Below are 22,265 nucleotides of genomic sequence, written 5' to 3'. Positions count from 1 at the left end.
GTTTCTTCATCTGTAAAATGAACTGGAGAAGGAAATGGCAAAGCACTCCAATGTCTGCCAAGAAAACCCCAAATGGGGTCATGAAGAGTCCTCAGACAGGACTGAAAACCACAAAGAAATTCAGATAAGGAAGAGATTAGTATTGATTGGAATTCTTGGGAAAAGTTTCTTGGAGGAGCTGGTATTTAAAACTTTATATTATCTAGATAATTAAAGATGGAATGGAGAAGATTCCAGGCAGAACCTTAACTGCAAGATGACTAATCAGGGGGCAGCTAGGTGGCACAGTGGAGAGAGCACCAGTCCTGGATTCAGGAGGACCTGAGTTCAAATCCAGCCTCAGACACATAACACTTACTAGCTGTGTGACCCTGGGCAAGTCACTTAACCCCACTGCCTAGCAAAAAAAAAAAAGATGACTAATCAATCAATAAGCATTAATTAATAAGCATATTAAGTGCCTACTATGTGCCTGGGCAGTAGGCTAGGAACTGAGGGACACATTTCAAAGAATGGAATAAATCGCTACGTATAAGGAGCCTACAGTCCAATGGAAAAGAATAGCACTAACCCCAGGAAGTTGATTGTGTATAGTAAACTTAGCATTGGGAGGGAGAAAGGAAGAGAGTGGTTCGCCACGCAGCCAAGCCAGTCAAAGGATGGTCTCCAGTCAGTGAGCATGGCATGAGGGGCTACTGTGGGGCTAGATATCTAATATCTGGATGCCATGTTTTCTGACCTCAGGGAGTTGCAGTCTTAAGGTGAAATGTTGCTTGGTGGTCAGAATATAAGTGGGATGTCATGATGTGGGAAAAAAGCCCCTCTCGGTTCTTTCCTCCTCCTGCTCCTCCTCCTCCTCCTGTGACGTTTCTCGGTGTCTGTTGTTCTGTGTCTGAGTTTTTCTTCTCCTTCTCTCCCGAATCTTCTGCCCCTTCCAGATATCTGTACCGTAATAGATCTTTTCTGAGACTTCCTGTGGCTCCCAGGCCTAGGTTCTCCTCCCTAAGGAGTTTGAGGTTGGCCTGACTGACATAAGGTTCTCCTCCAGCAGTATTGTGCACTTCTCCTTGTGCCTGTTTGACACGTTTGGATAATTTCCCCAGGGAGCATTTGCATGGTAATTGTGATGCTACCATGCAAAACCGCTCTGGTATTTTTTTTAAATTATTTTTAATGGCTTGGGTTTGCAATGGCTTAATTCCTATGATTGATTTGCATCACCTGGCATAGTTGGCAAATATAAAAATGAATTCTCCTGGATTGCCTCCCCTGGATTGACCTCATCCTGAAAGTTATCCTGGTTTTCTAGAGTCTCACATTCCCTCCCCATCCCTAGCCCCCCAAACATTTATAAACTATATGAGTCAGGAACGCTTCCACATTATGATTTATAAATTACATATTATATAAGGCAACTACTTCCATATATAATATGGACTGCCATTTTCTTTCCTCCTCTTATTTGAGTTTATAGTTTGTGTTGCCCATCCTTTTTGTTGTGTTCTCAGCTAATCCACATCTTTAAGACTGTGTACCCTGGTTTCTGTGGGGTGGTGCCATTTTTTTTTCTTGCATGAGGTTTTAGGAATGTATACAATCTGTTATGAAAGGGATGGTCATCACATTTCCATTTACTATGGTTGTCACCCATCTCCTAAATATTTATTTGATTTTCCTTGAGAAGGGGATGCCATGATGTCTGGTCTTTTCCTTGTAGACCATCGCATGTTTCTTTTGTGTCTGTCTTTGATCTGTGATTAAACATCATTCTGTCCAGAGTGTGCCTTTGGGGTGAAAGCCTACTTAGGATTGTTTCTTCCTTTGAAAAGGCCTTACATGGAGGAACCTCGCCATGTCAAAGTGCAAAAGGGTTCAGAGCCACTGGGAATTTCCATTGTGAGTGGTGAAAATGGTGGAATCTTCGTTTCGAAAGTAACTGGAGGAAGCATTGCTCACCAAGCTGGCCTAGAGTATGGTGATCAGTTATTGGAGGTAAGAATTGACCTCCCCTGAGGGAAGTCTTCTCATTTTGTAAACTTTTCTTCTAATGACCTGGAAATGGAAGCACCCTATGTCATGGTGATAATCAGAGCCCTTGTATCTCTAGACCCTTCACTGGGACCAAGTAGAGCTCTCCATGAATCAGATTCTTCCCTCTGGTTTATGTTCACAGGATATGAGCTAGAAACAACCTGTGGCCATCTACTCCAACCCCTTATTTTACAGCTAAGGAAACTGAGGTCCAGGCAGGTGAAGTGATTTTCCCAAGGTCATATAGGAAATGAGCATCAGAGGCAAAATTTGAACCCGGGTCCTTTGACTCCAGAACCCTTTCCATTGTACCTCACTGCCTCCTTGCTGTCCCTGGTGGTGTGACTAGGTCTATTCCATTACAGGGCTTGACAGGATGTGCCAGAGATTGTGATCTGCTGACCTAGCTTTTAAAAGCTCAAGGTCTCCTTTGTGCCATGTTGAGTTTTAGGAGAGGGAGTTAGGAGAAGTATCCAGGATAGATCACAGAATACCTTTTGAAGACACTGAGGATGCTTAGACTGAAGACAAGACCCAAGGGGCCCATGAGAGCTATCGTCAAGTGTTTGAAGGAATGTTGTGGGGAAGAAGGCTTAATTTTGTTCTTTTAGAATCTAGAGCGGTGGGAATGAAGATTCAGAGGGACCAGTTTAGGCCTTGTGTCCATAAAATCTTTCTGCCACTTAAAGTTGTCTAGGAATGGATTATTTTGTCTTGCTCTCTCCTCCTCCATGGAAGTCAAGCAAAGGATAGATGAGTATTTGTTTTAGATTCTTTTTATGTAGCTTCTGGACTATAGGGAGCTACCTGTCAGAGTCTGTGGTCCTAGAATAGCTTTGATGTTTTTTGAAATTATAAAAAGAAGTATTGACCTCCCAGCTCTCCTAGGGTTTGTCAGGCCCTTCTTAATGTCCCCCCATGATCCATTTGTTTTCTCTTTCAGTTCAATGGCATTAACTTGAGAAATGCGACAGAGCAACAGGCGAGGCTGATCATCGGTCAGCAGTGTGACACCATTACTATCCTGGCCCAGTATAACCCACACATGTATCAGCTTGGCAATCACTCCCGGTCCAGGTAAGAGCAGCTCCCTCTTACAGAGGGACCACCATTTGGATGGTGATGAGACTGAGGGTGGGGAAAGTGTCAGTGGGAAGATATGATTAAAGAAGGAGGAGGCCACATGGTTTAGTGGATAGAAGGGAGGAAAAGAGGGGAAGGATGTATAGAGTACCTACTCTGTGTCAGGCACGTGCTGAGTACTTTACAAATATTACCTCATTTGATCATCGCAACAACCTAGGAGGTAGGTGCTATCCTTACCCTCCTTTTACAGTTGAGAGAACTGAAGCGGAAAGAGACTAAGTCACTTGTACAAGGGTCACACAGCTAGTAAGTGTCTGAAGCCAGATTAGAACTCCTGACTCCAAGCTCAGTTTTCTGTTCACCGGGCCACACTGGACTTGCAGTTGGGAAGCTGTAGGGTCAGAATCCTGCCTTAGATACTTACTAACTGTTGGATCCTGGGTAGTTTGTTTATTAAGCTCTTTTTGATACAGTTTCATGATCTGGGAAATGAGAGGGTTAGACCCTATGACCTCTTAGGGCCTTTCCAGCTCTAAGTCTTTGATCTTATGATTTGGTCATTGAATGGATCCAGCGTGCTTCTTGTTACTTGACTTAGTGACTCTATCCGCTAGCTAATGTCCTATGCTTGGGGGGAGAGGGAGAAAAACAATCATAGTTAAAGATTTAGAGCTGAAAGGAACCTCAGAGGTCATGTTGTCCAACCTCCTCATTTTACAGATGAGGACACTGAGGTATAAGATGACTTGCTTACAGACACAAAGCTAACAAGTGTCAGAGGTTGGAACTGAAGCTAGGTCTTCCCAACTCCATCTACTATACTATACTTGGGATCTCCTCCATTTTAGATTTGAGAGCCCATGGCTGGGTTATCCCTGCCTCAAAGGCCCCATTCTGGGGGCCCAGTTACTGGGGAATGTGGCCACAGGTCCTGCATGAATTCTCAGGCTATATGAAGTGGCCTCATGTTGTTTAGTCATTGAACAAGTGTTTTTTGAATATGTGTTCTGTGTGAAGTTCTGTGCCTAGGATAGGTCCGACGTGGCTGTAAGAGAAGGTGGTATTTCATACCCTAGAGAGTAAGGGTAGAAGTTAAGAGAGGATCAAAGAGGGAAGGGTGTAAACCAGAGCTTTGTTCAGTCTTTTGAACTATATACATATTTTCTTTGTACAGGATTTTGCTTTAGGGCAGATAAGAATTGTTGGCTTAATTCTCAGTCACGGCTTAAATTTCTTTCTCCCCTTAAAAGAGAAGCCTCCATGATAGAAAAAATTAAAACCAGTATTAGAAGAGACCTCTGAGATCATCTTATTCATTTTGTACCTGGACACTGATACCTTTGTAACCTGTACAGACAAACACACAGTCATCTGACCCTCTATTTGAGGCCCTAAAGTGATGAGAAGTTCACTGCTTCCCAAGGTAGTCTGTTCCACTTTGGGGCAGCCCTGATTATTAGTAAGAATTTCTGTATGTCCTTAAACCTTCCTCTCTGACACTTCTAGTCATGGTTCCTAATTCTTCCCTTTAGGACCAAGCCTAGGACCTAATCCCTTTTCTTTGTGACAGTCTCTGAAATGCATAAAGGCAGCTATCATGTTTCTTACTAAGTCTTTTCTTCTCTAGGCTAAACAGACCCAGCTCCTTCCACTAAGCTTTCCATAATACATTTTTTAGGTCCTTCACCATGCTCCAGCTTGTCTTTCTTAAAATGTAGTGCCCAGAAGTGATAGCAGTCCTGTAGATGTGGCCTGACTCAGACAGAATACAGTGTCACTGTTATAACCCTTCTGAAAATTCTGCTTCTATTTATGCAAAAACCTTGACAATGTTAGTTTTGGGGGTGCCATATCACATTGTTGATTTGTGATCAATGGTAGAGATTTGGGCTGTGGTCCTTGGGGTCTGGGGTAGTGATGGTGGTGGTGAGAAGTTTTTTTTTTTGTCTCTCTGTAGTTCTCGACTGGACCCTGTGAGCACTCATTCCAATCCCCAGGGCAGTGGGTCTGCCACTCCAGACAGCCATTCCATCATTGACACAGTGAGTGAGCAGGATGAGGGGACCATAACGCCAACATCCAAGCAGACCACACCTACCACCAGCCCTCGGAATTCCATCAGGTCAGCCACTGATATCTCCTTATCCACACACCCCTCTCTTTGCTTTGAGGGGGACTCTAGATAATCAGACCATTTCTGGGCTAGGCACTTGTTCACACCGATGCAGAAATTCAAATGGATTTGAAGCAGCCACATACACCAAATAATTAAGATCACTCTGTGGGCCAAGACTTGGGTGAAATGAACCTGGCCATCAAGTGTAAGCTTATAAGCCTTGCCATCATTTAGCTCCCTATTCTAGTCTTTCACTCAGAGATTCAAAGCGCAATCAATTCTCACTTATCTGTGGGTTTTTTGAGTATTGGCCTCTGAACCCCATCTTTGGCCTGCCCTCAAATGCACTGACCAGAAGGGGATGTTAAGCCAGTTCAAGTGTGGGTTATATTGACAGAATAACTAAGTGTGACAACACTGCCTCCCAATGGACAGCCCAGACTGTTGCGCCATGATATGTCTATTCTGTTGAACTGGGAAAACACACTTGATATTCTCACTACCATGATTTGAGGGAACAGGGTCACGATATGGCTGGGGAAAGGCTAGGTGAGAGCAAAGGCAAGGTGACTCTGGGAGGGTTATCTTCAGCTTATTTTTGATTGAGGCTGAGACTCCAAGAACGTTCATCCTGAAGGGAACCCTTAGAGATCGTCTAGCTTTGTTTTTGAAAGGTTTTCAAGGTCACACAGTTTGTTGCAGAGAGAATTAGGCTAGAACTCAGGTGTCCTAATTGTCCTGAGCTCATTTAAAAAAGTTGTTAAAAACTTTGTTTCATTTTTTAAATTAAATGCTCTATTGATATTATTTTAGAAAGCTTTCACTTCCTTCTCACTCCCCTGTCTCCTGCTGAACCCTCCCTTACAACACAGGTTGTTGCAGCTAAGTTCTTTCTGCTCCTACTGTCCCCACCTCTCCACTTTACCTGCAGCTCACTGGCAATATGATTACATAGTGCTTTGGGTCGCCACCTCTCCACTTTACCTGCAGCTCCCTGGCAATATGATTAGATAATGCATTGGGTCCCCACCTCTCCACTTTACCGGCAGCTCCCTGGCAACATAATTAATAATGCATTGGGTCCCCACCTCTCCACTTTACCTGCAGCTCATTGGCAATATGATTACATAGTGCTTTGGGTCACCACCTCTCCACTTTACCTGCAGCTCCCTGGCAATATGATAAGATAATGCTTTGGGTCCCCACCTCTCCACTTTACCGGCAGCTCCCTGGCAATATGATTAGATAATGCGTCGAGCAGAGGCTTAATGTCTTTTGAGGTTATGTCCTGTTATGTTAGTGTGGCCCTGACGTACAAGGTCCCATGGCCCTGCTTGTTCCTGTCACTCGACGTATGTCCATCCCAGTCATCCCGGGCTTCTGTGTTGGTTTTTATGGTGCTGTAGTATTCCACTATATTAATAGAGCAGGATTGGTTCTGCGGTTCCCCATCCATGGACATCTACTTTCTTTCCATTTCTTTGCTTCCACAAAAAAGGGGTGTGACGATTTTTTTTTCTGAGCCAATGACACTTTATTAAAATATCTGTGGTCTCCTAATAAAGCGGACTTCAGATCTTCCTCATGATCTGAGATGCCTCCTTTTTCTAGGACCTTGTTATTATAGGGTGTGATACCCAAATATGCAAAAGAGGTATGGCAAATACCAGAATCACATTGGCTTGATAGACCTTGATCTTGAGGGCCAGAAGTGACATATTAAGGGGCAGCTAGGTGGTGCAGTGGAGAGAGAACCCGCCCTGACGTCAGGGAGGACCTGATTTCAAGTCCGGCCTCAGACCAAACACTTGACACTTACTAGCTTTGTGACCCTGGGCAAGTCACTTAACCCCAATTGTCTAAAAAACCAACCAGCCAAACAAAAATGACATATTCGCAGGGGGATCACAGGTTGGGTAAAGCACAGCACATCTCCACTGACTAAAAATGGTCATAAGATGGTCACCTGCTCATGTTGGACAAGAGAGAATGGTCCAGTTGTGCAAGAAAGCCCCATAACTTAGTAAATAGATAGTGAATGCTACATTAACGTTTGAGGCCCACTAAGAACCTGACTATCCCTATATGATTTATATAGAATATCAAACCTATTCAGACTGATGATGGGAACAGAGTAGGGATTCAAATGAATTCTCCCAGAGCCAGGAGGCCTGACGATGGGGAGGATCAGGGTTCTGCTGTGGAGGAGGAGCTGCCGGGGAAGAAAGGAGGCAACCACTGACAAATATTTTCTTTTTTTTAAGGTTTGCAGAGTACCTTTATGTTTGTTATGTCATTTCAGCCTCACAACTCTGTGAGGTAGGCACTGAAGACATTTACAGTTGGATCAATCAGTGGACAAACATTTATAGTTAGCTTATTACATAGGATGTACCCTTCTGGATATAGAGGGAGGAGAGGGGGGAAGAGAGGAGAAAAAGAGAAGAGGAGAGGAGAAGAGAAGAGAGAAGACAATGAAGGGAAGGGAAGGAGAGGAGAGGAGAATGGAGGGGAGGGGAGGGGAGGACTCTGGGGGCCACCCATGCTAAGGGATTCTGAGACAGATGATGCTCCAGTGACAAATATTTTCTGAGGGGGGAATTCTCTCCTTTTTCCGTTACATTAGGCCTTTGAACTGGGTTCTTTTGACACTTAATTGTTAGAAAGTGAGACTATTTTTAATAATTGTTTAAGTAACATATAATTATGAATATAAATGTATAACAAAAGAAAACATGAGGCATACTTCAAGGCCAGACAATATTTTTTAGATTATCTCCTGCTTTCTGTCTTAGTGAGCTATCGATTCATGGCTATAACCAAGGCAGCTTTTGGAATAGAAGTCCTGGCATGACAACCTTAGATCTTTGGGCTGGAGGGAACCTCCACAGGTAGTCTGCTCCAGCCCCTTGTTTCAGGAGCTTTCTGGAAGAGGAGACTAAAGGCTGTCCCTTTACTTTCACCTTTAAGATCCAGGCTTCCTGTGCCATGGCTTGGAACCCACTTCTTCTTTGACAAAGGGTCTGTGTGGGTGGTTGAGAGACAGTTAACTTCCCTTCTTCCCCCAAAGGATCTTGGCAGATGCCAACAAGAGAACTCCAGAACCTCGAGTTGTCATCATCAAAAAGTCCCAGGTGGAACTCGGTGTGCAGATATGTGGCGGGAACCTGCATGGGGTATTTGTGGCAGACGTGGAAGATGGCAGTCCTGCCAGTGGTCCCGAGGGGCTGGTGCCAGGGGACCTTATACTTGAGGTAAGGACATGAGCTAATTAAATGAAGAATTTCTCCCCTGTGGGAACCACTTGGAATCTAGGCTTCTTAACTCTTAGGGAGCCCCTGATCTCATGACTGTCCCTGTCCCTGTCGGTTCAAATGCCCCTTTCTCTGTGAGGCTGATCTCAAGGCCCCACACTGTTAGTGTGGTCTCCCTAAAATTGCATCATGTATATTTTGTCCATGTCCTCTAATAGAATGTAACTACCTTGAGGGCGAGGTCTGTCTTACTTTTATCTTACTATCCCCAGGGCCTAGCATAGTGCGTGGCACGTAGTAGGGGCTTAAAAAAATAACTTATTGATTGGTTCACTGGGACACCCATAGTCCTTGTCCTCAGGGAGCCCCAATCTAACAGGGAGGATATAGTTCCCATATTTAAGAAGCTCATTCCCTGATATTCATGGGTAGGTAGGATGGTAGGTAGGATAGGGAAAATGTTAAGGATGTAGAAATGAGCCCAGGAAACATGAGAAGGTGCATGTACCAGCTTTGGAGACATCCAGTTCTTCTGAGAGGCCATGTGGGATCTAGAGAGAGGGCAGATTCTATTTCACTTCATAAGTGTTTATTAAGCCCTACTATGTGCCAAGCACTGTACTAGGAACCGGGAGTACAAAAACAAAAATGAGAAGATCTTGCTTCCCAGGAGGTTATATTCTACTTCAGGGAATCTGCCTATCTGGAATTAGCCACGGAGGGAGTATAGAGGGTGTTGGCCAAAGATACTCAAAGGAAGAGACAAAAAGAGGCCTGGAAGTTTAAAATGGAAGAATCTGCCATCTAGGGACAGGGTAGGGATATTTGCTCTGTTTCTGTCTCTGTTCTCTCTTGCTCCCTCTTTCTTTCTCTTCAGTCTTCTCTCTTCCCTCTCTCCTTTTATCTCTTTTGTCAGTCTCTCTACTCTCTCTCTGTCTTTTATTCTCTCTCCTTTTTCTTCCTTCTCCTCAGTCTTCTCTTTCTTCCTTCCTATTTTTCTCTTTTCTGTCTTGTGCTTTCTTCTTCTATTCCTTTCTTTTACCCATGTCTCTTTCTCTTTCTCTCTCCCTCTTTCCTTCCCTCCCCTTCTCTCCCTCTCCCCTACTTTTTTCCCCCCTCTCTCTTCCTCTGGCCCACCCATCTCTCTTTCTCTCCTTTTGTGTCTCTACTGTCCTCTGTCTCTCTCGTCTCTCTTTCTGTCATTTGATCTTGCCTTCCTGACCCTCAGCCCTCTGCCTGTCCTCACCCCCAGTTTTCTTTTCCTTTCCCTTGGCAGTACGGTTCTGTGGACATGAGGAATAAAACAGCTGAGGAAGCCTACCTGGAGATGCTGAAACCTGGTGAAAATATTCGTGTGAAGGTGCAGTACCGCCTGGAGGATTTCAACAAGGTCAAGGACATTCCAGGAGATGGCTTCTACATTAGGTACTCGGGGTGGCCTGCCCTGTTTCTTTCACAAAACCTAAGTTGTCTTTTGGCTAGATGTGAAGTACAGCCTGTCTCTGATCAGTATCTCCCCATGTCTTGTCCCTAGGGGTGGTCATAAGGATGGCTATTAATTCATCTTTAGGCTTTTTTACGTTAGTGGCAAAACAAAGCTTCTCAAGTGTTTGAGGGACAAGGCAGAACACCAGATTTGGACCTAGGGTCCAAGAAGCGTAGGAGAGAGTGGCAGGAAGTCTCTTGTTTTCAACCCCTAGCACTGAGTTTTGATGTTTCCGATGAGATGATGATTCTGAGATTTGATGATTCCCTATGATACAGGGGAACGTTGTGAACATGGGCTACAGAATGTACAGTTACAACCCCTGATGAGAGGGAGGGGGGTTCATTCTTTGTTTTTGGCTGCCCTCGGGCTGGTCAGCGGAGACAGCTTGTCCCCTGGGGGAGCTCCTGACTTAATAACCTAGTCCTTTTTTGGAGGGGGCCTCTGGCCCATCAGGAAGCATTGCACTCTGCTCTCGAGGTATGTCTTTGGATCTGATGCAAGGAGGTGTGAGGTAGCATAGCTTTTAGGGACCGAGTGTGAAAGAACATCCCTTGGGACTTTGGACAGCAAAGGAGAGACAAGTGCTGACCCTTCTCTCCTCTCCCTCTGGTCCAGGGCGCTGTATGACCGACTGGCAGAAGTAGATCAGGAGCTGGGCTTCAAGAAGGACGACATCCTCTATATTGACGACACCCTCCCCCAGGGCACCTTTGGCTGTTGGATGGCCTGGCAACTAGATGAGAATGCCCAGAAACTGGAAAGAGGCCAGATCCCCAGCAAATACATGTGAGAGGACGTTTAGCTCCCGAGGGGCAGAGAGGAGGGAGAAGGGGGTGTAGAGGCGGAAGAAAATGGGCCTTTTGGTCATTGTGGGAGAGGGGAAAGTCTCTGGGTCTCCTCCTTCTGGGAGGTATGAAGTAATCAGGAGCTTATTAGTAGTTGTTTGTTTATTGTTTTTTAAATGGACCAGTTATTTTATTTGCTTAGGATATCGAAGCTCCTTCATGCAGACATGTACCTTTTGTACATCTTCTAGATTTTTTTAGAGAGTGGCCCAGTGGCCCTGAGAGCTCAAGTGAGAGTCCCATGGCTACTGTGTGTCAGAGGTAAGACTCAACCCTGGTCCAGTTGACTTGGAGGCACCTCTGTCTTTTACAAGGTGGGGCCTCTGGAGTATTAGCATCAGAAGACACAAGAGAAGGCAGACTGTTGGGAAAGAAGACTGGACCAGTGGAGTCAAACTCACATAGGAAAGGGGGCCCCTAAACCAAACACAAGGATCACTACAGGCTGCATATTGACTTAGAAAAGCACATGTCAACGTTAGCTACGTTCTATTGGATTTTCATTTATTTAGTGAACTATTACCCAGGTGGATTTTGGTCTGCATTGGGCTGTCCTTAGGAGTATTGCCCACTGTGTTTGATACCTCTGCTCTGGAGGATATGATCATTAGTTAGTGGTATGGAGGGGTAGGAGAGGAAGGGGGAGTGAAGATGACTTCAGATACGTGAGCCAAAGCAACCAGAAGAGCTGAGAGTGAATGCACTTCCTTTGCCCCATTCCTGGGCTTTCCGTCACTCAGTGTATGAATAGACGCTCTTCCTTTTATTTTCAGCCTGTCCAATGCTCAAATATAATGGTCTGCAGGGATTTCAAATCTCACTGAGATTCTACATAATAGGGTAGAAGCCGAGTGAAAGGACAGTGCTTCTGTTAACTAAGTTATACAATTTGGGTCCAAGTCCTCCTAGCTGTGAGCCCTTGGAAAAGTCATTCAACCTTTTTAATAAGGACTATGTGGTGTTTTAAGATTTGCAAAGGACTGTACTTGTGATTTCATTTGATCCTCACAACACCCCTGGGAGGGTAGGTTCCATTAATATCCTTGGTTTACAGGTGGGGAAACTGAGGCTGAAAGGTTCAGGCACTTGTCTAGGGTAACACAGCTAGTATCTGAGGCAGGATAACTCAGACTTTCTTGGCTTCCAAGTCCAATGGAACTTAACCACTTCTCTGCCTAGCTGCCTCTGTAAGACTTAGTTTCCTTACCTGGCTTAAAATCAGTGAAATATTTGCACCCTTAGGATTTTTGTGATGCTGAAATAAGCTATGTAGCACTGTGTAAACTGTCAAGAGCTGTGTAAATTAAGCTGCTGTTATTTATTACTCTTTTCCCTAGGGGGCTGGCCACCAGGTGATTTTAAAATTGCCTTTTGACTACAGCAATTCATGAAGCCCTCTCTTAGGGCATGAAGACATTGCAGTCCACATCTGTGCAACTGGTACCCACTGAGGAAGTCACAAACTGTTTGACATAGCCTTATTATCATTATATCCAAAAACATCACTACATAGGGAGAAACCTTGATTGCTACCAGACAGTTTACTTCTTTTTTACAAAAAATTTTATTATTTTAATTTATCAACAATCACTTCCATATGCTTTTGAGTTTAAAATTTTTCTCCCCCTTCCTCCCCACCACCCTCCCCAAGACGGCACACAATCTGATATAGGCTATACCTTTACATTCTTATTAAACATATTTTCACATTAGTGGTGTTGTAAGTAAAAATTAAAACCAATAGGAGGAACCATCAGAAAGAGAAAACAAAACTCAACAAAAGAGAAAAAAATAGCAATTCAACTTTCATAGTTCTTTCTTTGGATGTGGATAGCATTTTCCATCACGAGGCCTCTGGAGGTGTCTTAGATTCTTGTATTGCTGGGAAGGGTTAAGTTTATCAATATTAGTCATCGCACAACATGGCTGTTGTTATGTACAGCATTCTCTTGGTTCTGCTCACTTCACTCAGCATCAGACCATAGACGTCTTTCCTGGTGTTTCTGAAGTCAGCCTGTTTATCATTTCTTATAGCACAATAGTATTCCATTACATTCATATACCACAACTTGTTCAGCCATTCCCCAATTGATGGGCATCCCCTCAATTTCCAGTTCTTTGCCACCACAAAAAGAGCTGCTATGAATATTTTTGTACATGTGGGTCCTTTTCCCATTTGTATGATCTCTTTGGGATATAGCCCTAGAAGTGCTATTGCTGGGTCAAAGGGTATGCACATTTTTATAGCCCTTTGGGCATAGTTCCAAATTGTTCTCCAAAATGGTTGAATCATTTCACAACTCCACTAACAATGCAGTAATGTTCCAATTTTCCCACAGCTTCTCCAACATTTATCATTTTCCTGTTTCAGACGGTTTACTTCTAAGGCATGTATTTGACTCGTGAGACTGGTGGCCTAAAAGGAATGTCACCTTTGTATAATGGAATGGTGGGTGGATGAAGAAAGTAGCTTCAGGTGGACATATCTATTTGTAAGGCCCCTGTTGTTGAAGTCCTGGGTCACGCCTACTCTGCTGTTAACCATTTGACCTTGGGTGGCACTAGACTAGATGATGCTTGAGCTTCCTGCCCACGCTAACATTCAGCTGTACCATTTCTTACTGTAGGATGGACCAGGAAGTCTCCAGGAGGCACAGCATGTCTGAGGTCAAAGATGAAAACAACTCCTCAAAGACGTTGTCAGCCGCGGCACGGAGGTCCTTCTTTCGAAGAAAACAGAAGCATAAACGGAATGGCTCTAAGGATAGCAAAGACTTGCTGGCTCTGGACACCATCAGCACAGACTCCATTCCCTTCCTGGAGGGCAAGTGACTTTGGTGGCCTTAGAGGGGCTGGCTATCCCTCAGGTTTCCTTTCCAGGCTAAATTGTAGGCTGCTGGTTGCAGATCTCAGGGAGGGGCTCAGGGGATGATCAGTCTTAGGTCGTTGCCATTTGATGCAGTAAGCACTGATTAAACACCACTTTTGGTGGAGTATTCCCAAGACCCCTTCAAAGGCATGGTTCTCAGCTCTCAGTGGAGCAACTTGTGTTGATTGATTTTAATTAATTGTAGGTTTCAAACAAGTGTCTTTCTGCTTTTCTTTCCAAACATTGGGTTGAGTTTCCCTTCCCCTCCCCACTTTAAGCTGTATCCAATACTTTCTTGGTAGACCTGTGTAATATACTCCTCATTCTCTATAGAGGTCCTGTGTATTTCATGTGGGGTGTGATAGTCAGACTCAGAGGTATAAGGAGGGTTATGAATAGGAGATATGAATGATGAAAGTATTCTTTATACTTAGGTAGCAGAAGGAAAAGTTAGAATTGTGACGCTCCTCAAATACAACTCCCGGTTCCAAATTCTCTATTATTATTGAAGCCACCACCATCCTCCCAGTCCCTCAGGCTCCCAACCTTGGTGTCATCCACAATTCCTCATTATCTCTTGGTCCCTGTATGCAAGCTTTACCAAGACCTGTTGATTTCTCTTTTGTAACATGTCTAGAATATGGCCCCTTTCTTCGCCATGTTGGTGCAGGTGCTCTGCCCTTCATGCCTAGACTATTGCACTGATATTGGGTCTGCCTGCCTCAAGTCTCTCCTTACTCCAGTCTATTCTCCATTCAGCCACTAAAGTGATTTTCCTAAAGCACAGGTCCAACCATGTCTTTCCTGCCCCGATAAATTCCAGTGATTTCCTGTCACTTCCAGGATCAAATATAAAATTTTCTGGATGGTGTTCAAGTTCTTCATAACCTATCCGTTCCCCCATTTTCTGCTTTCTAGTCTTCTTACTCCATATACTTTCCCACAAACTCTCAAATTAGTGACAATGCTTGTCTTGCTCTTCTTGAACAAAACACTCCATCTCTTGACTCCTGGGCATTTTCACTAGCTGAGATGCTTGCTTTCATCATTTCTGCCTCATGGCTTCCCTTACTTCCTTGAATTTAAGTTCCAGCTAAATTCCCACCTTCTACAGGAAACCTTTCCCAATTCCTCTTAATTCTAGTGCCTTACCTCTGTTGATTACTTCTTAATTATCCTGTATATAGCTTGCACATAATTATTTGCATGCTGTTTCCCCCTCGAGACTGTGACCTCCCTGAGGGCACATAGTAAGCACTTAACAAATGTTTATTAATTAACTGACTACTATTCAGTGTGTGTGTGTGTGTGTGTGTGTGTGTGTGTGTGTGTGTAAGAAATGGCTTCCTTAGCCTTCTCTTCTGGCCAACTGAAAAATTAGTTCTGATCCAAGTTAAGAGTTGAGCCATTTTCCCCTCTCTGAGCCCCCTGCTCATCTCTTGATGTTTTCCTTTTTCAGATTCAGTCAGCCTGGCTTATCAGCGGGTGCAGAAGGTGGACTGCACTTCTCCAAGGCCTGTATTGATTCTGGGACCTTTACTTGATGCTGTGAAGGACATGTTGGTGAAGGAGGCTCCTGGAAAGTTTTGCAGATGTCCTCTGGGTAGGTAGACTTCTTGGGAAGACAGAATGCCTCAGTTAGCCAATATTGGTGACCACAGTCTGTAAGAATACTTATTCATACTGTGTCTTTCTTATTCTTCTTACTACATCTTATGTTTGGGATAACAAGTTAGCATTGAAATAACAGTTACATTTTCTCAGGAGAAACTATAAGATTACTAGAAACTTTGGGAGAAAGAGTCATGAGAAGATGTAGGGAAACCAAGGAGTATCTAATATAGAAAAGAGAAAGAAGACTTTGGGGCACCTTAAAGTATAGGAAAGGTTGTGACCAGAGCCAGGTTACCCGAACAAGACATTATCCTAAGTGACAGGGAGAGCGATTTAGGGTAGCTCCAAGGGAAGAGAGCCATTCATATCTTTTTGTGTCTTTCAGAGGTGATGAAGGCCTCCCAACAGGCCATTGAGCGAGGGGTCAAGGACTGCCTGTTCATTGACTATAAAAGGAGAAGTGGCCATTTCGATGTGACCACTGTAGCATCAATAAAGGAGATAACAGAGAAGGTACTGATGTCCCTGCTTTAGTCTGTAGGTGTGGAGCCAGAGAGAGCTCAAGAAGTAGGAGTGGTCAGCTCTGGATGCCCTACAACATTCTCTGTGATATTCTGCATGTCGCATCTCTGGATCTCAGTTTTCTCTTCCATTAAAATAGCAGGTTGATTATATGATTCCCTGCTTTGGCAGGTTTTTTTAACTGTGCATCTGTGTCCATCTTTAGAAGAAGGTGGATATTTTCCAGGTAACACTTAGTATCTGTGAATTCATAGGTACGTAGGTTAAATTCGGGCCATCTGGATCTCATCTCACTGAAGTCAAGCAGCTGATGGCGCCATGATACAGGCTTTCTCTTGGATTGGTTTCTTAAAGTTTGTAGGTTATTGTTCATGGAAGCCATATTGTAATTCCTTAATGACTGTTAGATACTTATGTGTTAATTATAGAGTAAGGGAGATTTCTGTGAAGTGGGGGGGGTGGTAACATGATGGAAACATTAATGAATTCCTTGCAATAGAAGGAAGGAGTTTGGTCAGAAGACTGCCTGTGTATTGGCTTCCTTAGAGAAGATGAAATGTTTACTAAAAGGCCGTGTGCTGCCTCTGTCCACCAGCTCTGCCCAAGTGTTGTTTTATCCTAGTGTACTGATGGTGTGCTGATTGTTGTCTTAGGACTGCCACTGTCTCCTGGACATTGGTCCACACGCCATCGAACGGCTCCATAGCATCCACATCTACCCCATTGTCATCTTCATCCGCTACAAGAATGCTAAACAGATCAAGTAAGTGACCTTCCGGGTCGAGGCTTCTGGGTCTCTGTCAGAGTGGGTCAAGGGGTTGTACTGAAGTCATTGTTTACCTCTCTTGTTAAGAGACAGGGTTGGCACATTGGAGCATTGGCTTTGGGGCAAGAGGCCTAGGTTCTGGTCTAACTTTGATTTCTAACTTGCTGAGTGAGGGTGGTACTGTGGGTTAGGTGCATCACTTCTGTTTGCGTTAATCTTTTTATCATAAAATGATGGAATCAGATGTAGGTGATATCTAAGAAGCCATTCAGCTCTAACGTTCTCTGACCTCGTCTTCCTTGCCCTCATGATTCCAGCAGAGGCACTGCAGTGCACATATTTTATGCACCAGTGCACATATTTTAAACTTTTTCCATTGCAATGATGCTTTCTGGTACGTTCTCCCCCTACTCCAATTCCAGCAACAGGGTCAGGTTGCTCCTTTACAAGAATACACACTAGGGGGCCCCCTTCACCGTGGTTACGTTTCCCTTGGCTGCTTCCCACGGCCCTGGACAAAAAAGGCTAACAGTGAAAAAGTGAGGCCTCTTAGCCTAATTCTGCTGTGGGTGTTCCAACAGAGAACAGAGAGACCCCATCTTCCTGAGGGACAAAGTCACACAGAGATATTCCAAAGAACAATTTGAGACAGCTCAGAAGATAGAACAGGAATACAGCAAGTATTTCACAGGTGAGCCATCCTTTGGCATTAATGGGCTGGGTCAGGAAGCTGATGTCATCTGTTTCTTTTGCAAATATAGGAATGAGATGGGGTGAGGACTTTGGGGGAGTGGGATGGAAGCAACAGTTTTGGAAAACATGAGGTTTGCTGGCCTTGCTTTTTTGTCTAACATCCGGCTCAATATTTCATTATTGGGGGTGGGGTGTTGGGAGAATCCCACCAAATCACACCCCTTTCTTTCTTTTTTAATAACAGGGTTTTTTTTTTTAATGAAGAAGCACATGTTTTCTCTCCTTCTCATTCCCCCCAAAATGAAACAAAACAAATAGGAAAATCAGAGCCCTTGGAACAAATGTGCATACTCAAGCAAAACAAATTGTCACAGTCTCACTCTGTATATTCCTTTCAACTTCATTAAAGTTGTATTAAATAAGAGCCTAGGCTACAGTGCAAAACAAAACAATCCCTGCCCTCAAGGAGTGGGCACTCATGTTTGTATATTTAAATTGTAAATTGTAAAAGTCCCACATTTCTAACCTATGTACCCACTAAATGTGGGGAAAATTCCCGGTGTGATGATGGCTGTATTCTGTGCTCAGTAATAGATTGAATGCTTTCATAAATAGCTATAACGTCTATGATAACAGTTAACTGATCCTTTCAGCATCAGAGGGCAGAAAAGTTAGTTGTTGCCCCATGTTGGTGTTTGAGGAAGGTCTAAGCTAGGCCTAGGCGTTTTTCATTTATCTTATTTAAAAGCCCAAGGCCTCATTTTTCCTGCTGCTGATTTACTCTCTGGCTTCCAAGTCATTTTGAAAATTTGAAGCAGATCTGCCAGGAAAGGACAAGATGTGTAGTCTGGGAGTTGGGGGTCAGTTTTAATCAGCTTGCAAAGAATTCTAGCGGTGGTATCTACCAGGAGGGACGTATGTCTGATATACTTTAGTTTTATTTTCCTATCTTTGGCATCTCACTTCCCATAAACTATTTGCTCCATTATAACTCTCAGTAATAGAGATTGTACGATACTTAGCCATCACAGATGCGTAATGTTAGGCACACTTGCAGATGAGGTCACTGTATTATTGGTTCTACTTAACCATTTTGTTAACAGGAAATCATTCACAAAGTGGCAGTAATCTCTAAATGTTTGAGACAGAAAAACAAAACACATCAGTAATTTTTTTTCAAAGAAAAAAAACATACTTAGCACTTGGATTTACATTTCTTTTCATTTTCCCCAGGTTTCTGATAGTAACTGACAATCATGGCAAACACTCTAGAGCTGTTGTCTGAAATGTCAACATTCCACCAATTGTAAGGTTGGGCAAATCCAGCTTTACTTGGGTGGTGTTTCCCTTAGGAGTAGCTTTTTCAAGTTAAAAAAAAAATTCCTGATTTTTCCTGGTTTTGGGGCAATGGAATGCCTGTCTTTTTGAAAGCCTGTCGGAAACCTTAAACCCCATGTTTACCGATCATTTCAGTATCCTAGCATATGAAACCATTTTAAATAAGGAGCAAAATGTATTTTATAAGAGTTATGTTTTATATATTTTTATTTTAATAAGTTAAAAATTAAATAAATACCTAATATAAACGTTCACAATGTTTTATAATAGTGTTTGATCTATTTTTCCATCTCGGCTCCACTTTCCTGATGGTGTCAGGAACAGGGCTCAGAAAAGACTAAAAGTGGGCAGCAGACAGGCAGAGAATGAAGGGAACACCAGCAGCCTGCTAAGCAGAGCTTTTTAACTGGGTGTGGGTGATCAGTCCTTTGTACCAGGGCGTGGAAGTTTAGAGGGTGCTGATAGCACTTCTATAGCAGATAGAAACCAAGAATTGAGCTTTTAGTGCCTCATTAGCAAGAAACAATTAGTTAAAATAGACAGTTTCTACATGGCCTTCTTCTTGCCCGCCATATCAGTACAACTCAGGGGAGAGCCTCAACCTGACCCAACCTGCTTCTTTCTCTATAGCAGATTTGAAGTATCGCAGGGTTTAAGATTCTCTCTGCTGACTCTGTCCCCACTTCCAGGAGGAGATAACCCAGAGCCCAGACTCCGCTCCAACCCTCAAGCCTCGCTTCCCTTGCATGAGAACAGGGAGTTACCGGTTAAAATCCTCCCAGTGTGATGGAGGGCCAGGAGATTTTACTGCTGTCTTGTCACTGAAACTGAAAGACTGTTGAATCTTTCCATTTTCTTTGAAACTGAACCCTTCTGTGTGTTCTTCTCTGCCAGTTAGCATGCAACGTCCTTGAGAACGGGGATTATTTGGCATTTTTATTTGTAACTCCAGTGCTCAAGGATTGGCATACAACAAGTATTTAAGTACTTTTCATTCCTTCCTTTCCTCTGTGGGACCTTTTTTCTCTAGAAGTCCAAGATCTTACCCCCAACTTAGCTCACCTTCAGAAATTGTCTTGGTTCTGCTTCTGAGGTTTCCCATCCACCACCTGGACAGCTGATCTTGCAATGAGGAAGAATTGACCTTTTCTCTGTTGCTTCTCTGTGTTGTACAGGTATCGTCCAGGGCGGAGCCCTTGCTAACATTTGCACTCAGATCTTGACGACTGTCGATGAAGAACAAAATAAAGTCCTGTGGATTCCAGCTTGCCCACTGTAGACAGACATTTTGCTGTGAAATGCAGAACATATTCTTCCGATGTAAATAGACAGCCAGACTTTAAATATTATATATATTCAGACAGTTCTTCATGAAGGGGATTGAGACACTAACACAGATAACCAAAAGCACCTGCTTAAAGTGACTGAATAAGACCGAACGAAGCCTTGGCCATCGGAATTCATTTCTCTCTCACTTGTGCATTTATTTTCCTAGAGAGAGAGAGAAAGAGAGAGAGAGACTGACTGACTGACTTCTAATATGGTGGGGGTACAAGGTAGACCACCCTTTTTTTTTTTTTAGCCAGCAGATTATCAGTGCTGCAGAAAGAACCTTCTAGATTCACAAGTTTACAAACCTTTTCTAAGTATTGGGCTGTTTATGTTTACTTGAATGTCCTTGTGGCCTGTTGCCGTCTTGGTCCCTTTCTCCCACCGTCCTCATCTCTTACTCTCGTGTTTTTCTTGTTCAGTCTGTCCTTTTTGTGCCTGTTCTCAGTGAAGCCACACTTTGGAATAGAAGGGAGAGGGCACTGTGAGTTAGGGGGGCGAGGGGAGTGGACTGTGTGTTTGTACTGGGGTCAGTGAGGGTCGGTCCAGGGAAGGGGGGATTTGGTGGGCTTTGGAAACCTTTGGAAATTCTCCTGGGATCTCTGGAATCATCTCTTAGATAAATTTGCAAGGTGATCCTTTTGCCCACTTTTGGGTGGCAGAATCAAAGGCCTCTCTCCTGTACTTCGGAGTTATTTTAAATTCCTCTGGTTAAAATTGCTTCTCTCCACCCTTCTCTCCCCATCTCTACTTGGGTAGATTTATATTTAAAGACCAGAAGATGATCTGATCATTCTGAACTCAATTTGTTAAGTAATAATATAATCAGTTTGGTTTGGGGGACTGGTAGTGGTGGGAGGAGGGGGAAAGCAAGGCAGTAAACTCGGTCCAATGCATGCTGTTCTGTCATTGTTAAAAGTCTGTAAATATCAATAGCTTTTACTGGTGCAATTTTGTAGGATAATTCTTTTGCTTTGTTCTTTAGCGTATGTAGCAGTCACATAATCTTGTTTTGTTTAAATTTGATATGAAAATGGTCACAGTTTTGGGCTTTGGATCAAAAGCTTTTGATAGTAGTGTTCACACTATCTGGAATCAGTCAGTAAAAACCAAGGGGTTTTTTCTGTTGTTTGTAACATTCAGTCGCGCTGTGTACCCCGCTCTGTGATAAAGCAGCACTTTGGATTTGCTTGTGCACTTCGAAAGCTTGGGTGGGCCCTGGAAGAAGATTGCCTCTCCCTTCTCCATCAACTATTTGTTCTCTTTGTAGGTACTGTACTCTCTTCGGTTTATCCCAGTTTCATTTGAGGAGGCTTTATGGACTGTTCCTAACATTTCATTTTTCTAGCAAGAAGTCTTAAAAAATTTTTTTTAGTTCTAGACTACAGGTTGTAGTTTTGTGTTTTATTTGGTTTTTTAAAAAAAAAATAAAAAAGGGATTTTTTTTTCTTGCACACTTCCTCAAAAGAAAGAACTATATCAGTCCTGAATTTTGTTCCTTGTTTTACAGGTACACATTTTCTAGCTCAAACTCCTTAAAAAAAAACAAAGATATAAAAATATTAAAAAAAATAAAATAAAAAAACAAACCACAACTGTAGATTATGTACTGGTGTATTACCTAAACGAGATAGCTTTCCTAGTGAGGGGTAGCAGGGTTTTTGTTTGTTTTTTTGGTGTTTGTTTTTTCTTCCCCTGAGTTGAGGATAGAGTTGGACTTTGGTACGATTAAAACAGACAGGTACTGTTCTGACCAGGATTTTCTGTACTAAACAAATGTCACTTTGTATAAAAAAAACCAAAAAAGTTAAAGAAGCTGATTAGTATGATGAATAAAGGTCAATTTCTGTACTTGTGTTGCAGTATTCTTTATTAGCTTTTCCCCTTTCCTTCCCCCATCTACTTCCTTGCCTTGTGAGTTACATTGTTGCCTTCTCTGAAATGGGGCATTGGTCCAATGGAAAGACCACTTTGCCTCTGCACTGTGTCACTGCAGTCATTTTATTCCTCCCTGATTGATTGATTCCCTATATCACTTTAACATGATGTATATCACATGATTCAGTTTTTTTCTTCTCTCTTTCAATCCTCCAACACCTACCCCTTGCACTCCTTTTAGCTGAGGAACTCACTTCTTAAAAATCGAGACCATTCAATGTGAGGTCCTGCTGTGCTCTTCATCTCAAAACCCTCTGGTGCCATCCCTGTCTCCTGGTGGCCTTTCTAAGGTCAGTTTAACAATATCTACGCCTGTGTTTGGTCTCATCTCTTCCTGTTGTTTTCAGCAGATTGCAACCTCAATCATCCCTTCTC

General features: G+C 43.2%; 1 protein-coding gene across 7 annotated transcripts in view; it reads left to right on the top strand.

Moving 5' to 3' along the window:
• The window catches only part of DLG5 (discs large MAGUK scaffold protein 5), a 153,445-nt gene extending 131,642 nt beyond the window's left edge, over positions 1-21,803 (top strand). For all 7 annotated transcript variants that reach the window (XM_021006096.1, XM_021006092.1, XM_021006094.1 and 4 more), the window contains 12 exons: positions 1,830-1,992; positions 2,975-3,108; positions 5,075-5,239; positions 8,304-8,487; positions 9,764-9,912; positions 10,592-10,762; positions 13,449-13,645; positions 15,150-15,293; positions 15,690-15,817; positions 16,480-16,589; positions 17,174-17,283; positions 19,799-21,803. In XM_021006096.1, the coding sequence (XP_020861755.1) occupies positions 1,830-1,992; positions 2,975-3,108; positions 5,075-5,239; positions 8,304-8,487; positions 9,764-9,912; positions 10,592-10,762; positions 13,449-13,645; positions 15,150-15,293; positions 15,690-15,817; positions 16,480-16,589; positions 17,174-17,283; positions 19,799-19,902 (1,759 nt within the window). In that variant the 3' untranslated portion in view covers positions 19,903-21,803. The remainder of the gene's footprint in view (positions 1-1,829; positions 1,993-2,974; positions 3,109-5,074; positions 5,240-8,303; positions 8,488-9,763; positions 9,913-10,591; positions 10,763-13,448; positions 13,646-15,149; positions 15,294-15,689; positions 15,818-16,479; positions 16,590-17,173; positions 17,284-19,798) is intronic.
• The last annotated feature ends 462 nt before the right edge of the window (positions 21,804-22,265 follow it).

This window comes from Phascolarctos cinereus, unplaced genomic scaffold (genome assembly GCF_003287225.1).
Source record: "Phascolarctos cinereus isolate Bilbo 61053 unplaced genomic scaffold, phaCin_HiC Scaffold_3;HRSCAF=262, whole genome shotgun sequence".
In the NCBI taxonomy this organism is placed as follows: Eukaryota; Metazoa; Chordata; class Mammalia; order Diprotodontia; family Phascolarctidae; genus Phascolarctos; species Phascolarctos cinereus.
The sequence above is the reverse complement of the archived record's forward strand: the minus strand, read 5'-3'. Positions and strand labels throughout refer to the sequence as shown.